At 45.5% G+C, this 5,000-nt stretch overlaps 1 protein-coding gene across 1 annotated transcript in view; it reads right to left on the reverse strand.

Moving 5' to 3' along the window:
- Positions 1-8: 8 nt before the first annotated feature.
- LOC137802002 (synaptogyrin-1-like) overlaps positions 9-5,000 on the reverse strand; it is a 7,462-nt gene continuing 2,470 nt past the window's right edge. The window contains 4 exon segments of the mRNA XM_068599498.1: positions 9-1,561; positions 3,254-3,286; positions 3,288-3,400; positions 4,109-4,346. Coding sequence (XP_068455599.1) covers positions 1,334-1,561; positions 3,254-3,286; positions 3,288-3,400; positions 4,109-4,346 — 612 coding nt within the window. The 3' untranslated portion in view covers positions 9-1,333.

Here is a 5,000-nt window from a genome sequence, read left to right on the forward strand (position 1 = left end):
TTTCAAGCTTTCTATAAGCATATTTTATTAGGAAACAGATGTAAAGTCAGTAAGCAGCTTCGTTCTGCTGTGTTGATCAGCAGGAAAAGTATTTACAAGGCTTTCATCGTTCAAAGAATCAAAAGTTTAACAGATTAACAGATACACCACTTTCAATTATACACAGTAGATTATTATTGTGATTATTATTAATAATAATAGACAGCAAGGAATCCCAAACAATATCATTGTCAGTGTTTTCTTTATTTTTATTGGTTAAAATGAAACACAACAAAAACATTTGTACACAATCTTTTTCTGAACTCTAACCTTACAACGGACTTCACAAAGGAACGTCACACTTTTATACGACTACATGTTGTACCATGTAAAGTATACATATGTACTTTGAGAATTTGGTCACATTATTCGTTACTGTTATATATATATTTTTTTTTTTTTTTTTTTCAATAGTTACTATTAATTATCCCAAAATAAAAACATCTCCCTCCCCAGAAAGCAACTCAAAGGCCGAGGCATAATATGTCTTCTCACAATAACACTCAACAGAAACATAGATCTCCTTTGTTTTTATTTATTTGATACAGAATTAGCATAATGCCCTAAAATAAAGCATAATCTTTTATTTTGTATTTTTTTCAACAATCTAATGTACTGAATTATAGATTTACATGTATTCAAAGAGATAGATGCACTTTATTCTTCAGGGGAATGGAGCGATGCAGGACGTTCACTCGTCTGGAGGTTTGTTGAAATAAAGTGAAAACAGATCAATAATAATTTAATAATTTAATCTATAATGGGGACAAAAACCTGTTTTTCTGTCTTTTCTCAAAGAGTCACTTCACCTTTCCTTCAGCGCATGTGTGTACCGATGTTGCTGCTTTCAGATTAGAGCAAAATATTTCACTAACAGCCGAGAGCGACGTGACCAGAGACGTTCAGGTGAGAAAGTCTTTGAGGGGAAAAACCAGACGAGCAGAAACACAACGCGCGACTCTGCCGCCGCGGCTTCCTCGGATTTTGCTTGGCAGTCGGCACGAAGGCAACAATCGAGGGAAGAAACACACACACACACACACACACACACACACACACACACACAGTCCCACATCCTCTTGAGAAATAATAAAAAGCACACTTTTTTGTTACAGTTGAGAGGATTAGTTGCTTGATGCACTGTTGCTTGTTGTTGTTATTATTAATAACAATAATAATAACAATAATAATAACAACGCGTGCATCCTTTTGCAGCTTCTGTTGTTTGTATGAAGCTAAACTGTAAAGCAGAACCGACATGCCCTCAGCGCTGTGTGCAGCGCCCCCTGGTGGCTCAGTAGTCTTGGCGCTGATAGCCGGCGGAGCCGTCGAAGGCCCCGTCGCCGCCGGCCGGGCCCCCTCCCACCCCTCCCCCCCCCACCGGGCTCTCCGGGTCGTCCCCGCCGAAGGAGCTGTACGGGGCGCCGGCCACGTCCTGGCTGGGGTCCGTGTACTCCTGGGAGAAGAGGGCCGAGTCGGCCCCCAGCTTGTACCTCTGGAAGCCCAGGAAGGACTGGCCCGCCTTGGGGGATGGAGGGAGGGATGGAGGGATGGATGGAGGGATGGAGGGATGGAGGGATGGACAGGGGCGGGGGGCAGAGGATAAGAGAGATGGATGGAGAGAGTGCCAGGATGGAGACAGATGTGTTAGAAAGAAGAAAGAGAGAGAGGAAACATTGGTTAGTCGAAAGAGGAAAGCGAGTTAGTTCTGCTCTCTCGATCATGTGTCATCATCTGCATATAGAGCAACACGGAGGCTCGCTCTGCGTCCAGAACCACAGGAATGAGACGCCCAAAGACTCTCAAAGACGCCCAAAGACTCTAAAAGATACTTAAAGACTCTAAATGACGCATAAAGGCTCTGAAAGAACTCTTAAAGACGCCTAAAGACTCTAAAAGACGCTTAAAGAACTCTTAATGGCGCCTAAAGGCTCTTAAAGAACTCTTAAAGACGCCTAAAGAACTCATGGAGACGCTAATAGACACCCAAAGACTCTTAATGACGCCCAAAGACTCTTAATGACGCCCAAAGACTCTTAATGACGCCCAAAGACTCTTAATGACGCCCAAAGACTCTTAATGACACCCAAAGACTCTTAATGACGCCCAAAGACTCTTAATGACGCCCAAAGACTCAAAAAGACGTTTAAAGACGCCCAAATTCACCTGAAGAATTCTTAAACGTGTTTCAAGATGCTCAATGACGAGACGCCTAAAGACACCTAAAGATGTTAAAAGACGCCTAAAGAACTCTTAAAGACGCTTAAAGACTCTTAATGATGCCGAAAAGATGCCTAAAGACGCCTAAAGATACCTGAAGAACTCTTAAAGATGCTTCAAGACGCTCAAAGACAAGATGCCTAAAGACACCTAAAGATGCTTAAAGACGCCTTAAGACGTGTTAAGTGTATTTCCCAAAATGCGTGGCTAAAGCTTTGAGCATGTTGTGTTACTTTAAGGCTCTGGTGGGTCTACGTATTGTAACTGCTTTTGTTTTTAATTCTATTTAATGTTTTCTACCATCTTGACCTTGAGTCTGAAATAAAGCTTGATTGCCAAAACATATATAAATATATGCATAAATATATTTATGTATGAATTTATAAAAAAAGATCTATCAATAAATATACATATGAATGTATTTATATAAATAAATATATATAATAGATAAGTAAAGGTTACACAGTTTCAAGCATTCTGACTCATAAAAACTAAAGACAAAGTAAACCTGCACGTTGTTGACGAGTCTGAATACAAAATAAAATCTTGGTATTATTTTTCAAAATAAAAAGACAGCACGTCTCCGTGAACGCGTGAAGTTGGTTTCTGGTTGGCAGCGCTAACTCGTTACAGCGTTCCTTCAGGAGAACCGACGCGAGCGCCCGTCGCGCGTATCGGCGAGCGAGTTAAGCGTTTGACCGCGAGCGCCGGCGTGCGGAGGGTTAATGCAGAGCAGGGGTCACACGGGGGGCCGGGGGGGGAACAGCTTGGTGTACTCCTCCTCGAACGACACCGTCTTTAGCCTCTCCATGGAGAGCAGCGTCTGAGCGCCCTGTGGGGACGGCAGGCCGTGAGTTCACCACCACCACCACAACGACAACAACAACAACAACAACAACAACAACAACAACAACAACAACAACAACAACAACAACAACAACCAGGAAGCTGGAGGAGCGGCAGGAAGAGGGGGAGGCGGCCTGGAGGCTCTTACCCAGGTGAAGATGGAGAAGAAGGAGAAGGTGATGGGCCGCCCGGGCGGCGTCGCCTCCCTCCCTCAGCGGGTTGTCCTCCAGCTTGGTCACCTGCCACTGGTTGGTCAGGAAGCAGAAACCCACGAACCACATGAAGGACCAGAAGGCTGCGAGGAGACACCAGGACGCAGAGTTAGACCAGGACACAGAGTTAGACCAGAAGAGAAGGTAGACCAGAACATAGACGTTAGACCAGAACATAGACGTTAGACCAGAACATAGAAGTTAGACCAGAACATAGAAGTTAGACCAGAACATAGACAGTAGACCAGAACATAGACGTTAGACCAGAACATAGACGGGTAGACCAGAACATAGAAGTTAGACCAGAACATAGACGTTAGACCAGAACATAGACGTTAGACCAGAACATAGACGGTAGACCAGAACATAGACGTTAGACCAGAACATAGAAGTTAGACCAGAACATAGAAGTTAGACCAGAACATAGACAGTAGACCAGAACATAGACGTTAGACCAGAACATAGACAGTAGACCAGAACATAGACGTTAGACCAGAACATAGAAGTTAGACCAGAACATAGAAGTTAGACCAGAACATAGAAGTTAGACCAGAACATAGACGTTAGACCAGAACATAGACGGTAGACCAGAACATAGACGGTAGACCAGAACATAGACGTTAGACCAGAACATAGACGGTAGACCAGAACATAGACGGTAGACCAGAACATAGACGGTAGACCAGAACATAGACGGTAGACCAGAACATAGAAGACCTTCCAGATTCATTTGTAACGATCGTCCAGCCCACAAGTCTCTCTCACGTCCTCTGGCTCTGGAGGATCTTTACCTGACAACCCGACGTCCGCCAGCACGGCCTTCTTGCGGTCTTTGACGCTGCTGATCTGGGGGAAGTAGACGTCCAGAGCCAGGAAGGCCATGCAGCAGAGGAAGGCCATGGAGCCCATGAAGACGCCGTAGTTGCAGGCGCTCTGGTTGCGGTTGAAGATGCAGAACTCCTCCACCTCGTTGGGGCGGTTCATGTAGCCCTCGTTGGCGATGCAGCCGAAGATCACGATGGAGAAGAGCTGCAGAGGAAGTGAGAGAGGAGGATGAAGAAGCTTGAACACATGAAGCATAGACTTCTATACAACCAGAGGAGTCGCCCCCCTGGTGGTCAGGAGAGAGAATGCAGCTTTAACACATGAAGCATAGACTTCTATACAACCAGAGGAGTCGCCCCCTGGTGGTCAGGAGAGAGAATGCAGCTTTAACACATGAAGCATAGACTTCTATACAACCAGAGGAGTCGCCCCCTGGTGGTCAGGAGAGAGAATGCAGCTTTAACACATGAAGCATAGACTTCTATACAACCAGAGGAGTCGCCCCCTGGTGGTCAGGAGAGAGAATGCAGCTTCTGCTAGTAGTTTGTTTGTGTGGAGGACAGAAACATCTCTAACTCGTCCTCTTCGTTTACTTGCCGCCTTTTTTCATTAAGGAGACATGATGAAGGGGAGAAGGAGAGGAAGGGAGGAAGGAAACGATGAAGGGAGGAAGGGAACGAGGAGGAGAGGAGGGGTATTGAGGCGGTGTTATTTTTAGCCCGGCTGCATCAGCGCTTGCTCCACCCTCGTCTTCTTCCGTCTCCGCTCATTACCGGGGCCTGCCTCTGCCCACGAGCTACACACACACACACACACACACACACACACACACACACACACACACACACACACACACAC

This window comes from Clinocottus analis, unplaced genomic scaffold (genome assembly GCF_023055335.1).
Source record: "Clinocottus analis isolate CAN_PGR_092001 unplaced genomic scaffold, fCliAna1.0.p SCAF_48, whole genome shotgun sequence".
Taxonomy (NCBI): Eukaryota; Metazoa; Chordata; class Actinopteri; order Perciformes; family Cottidae; genus Clinocottus; species Clinocottus analis.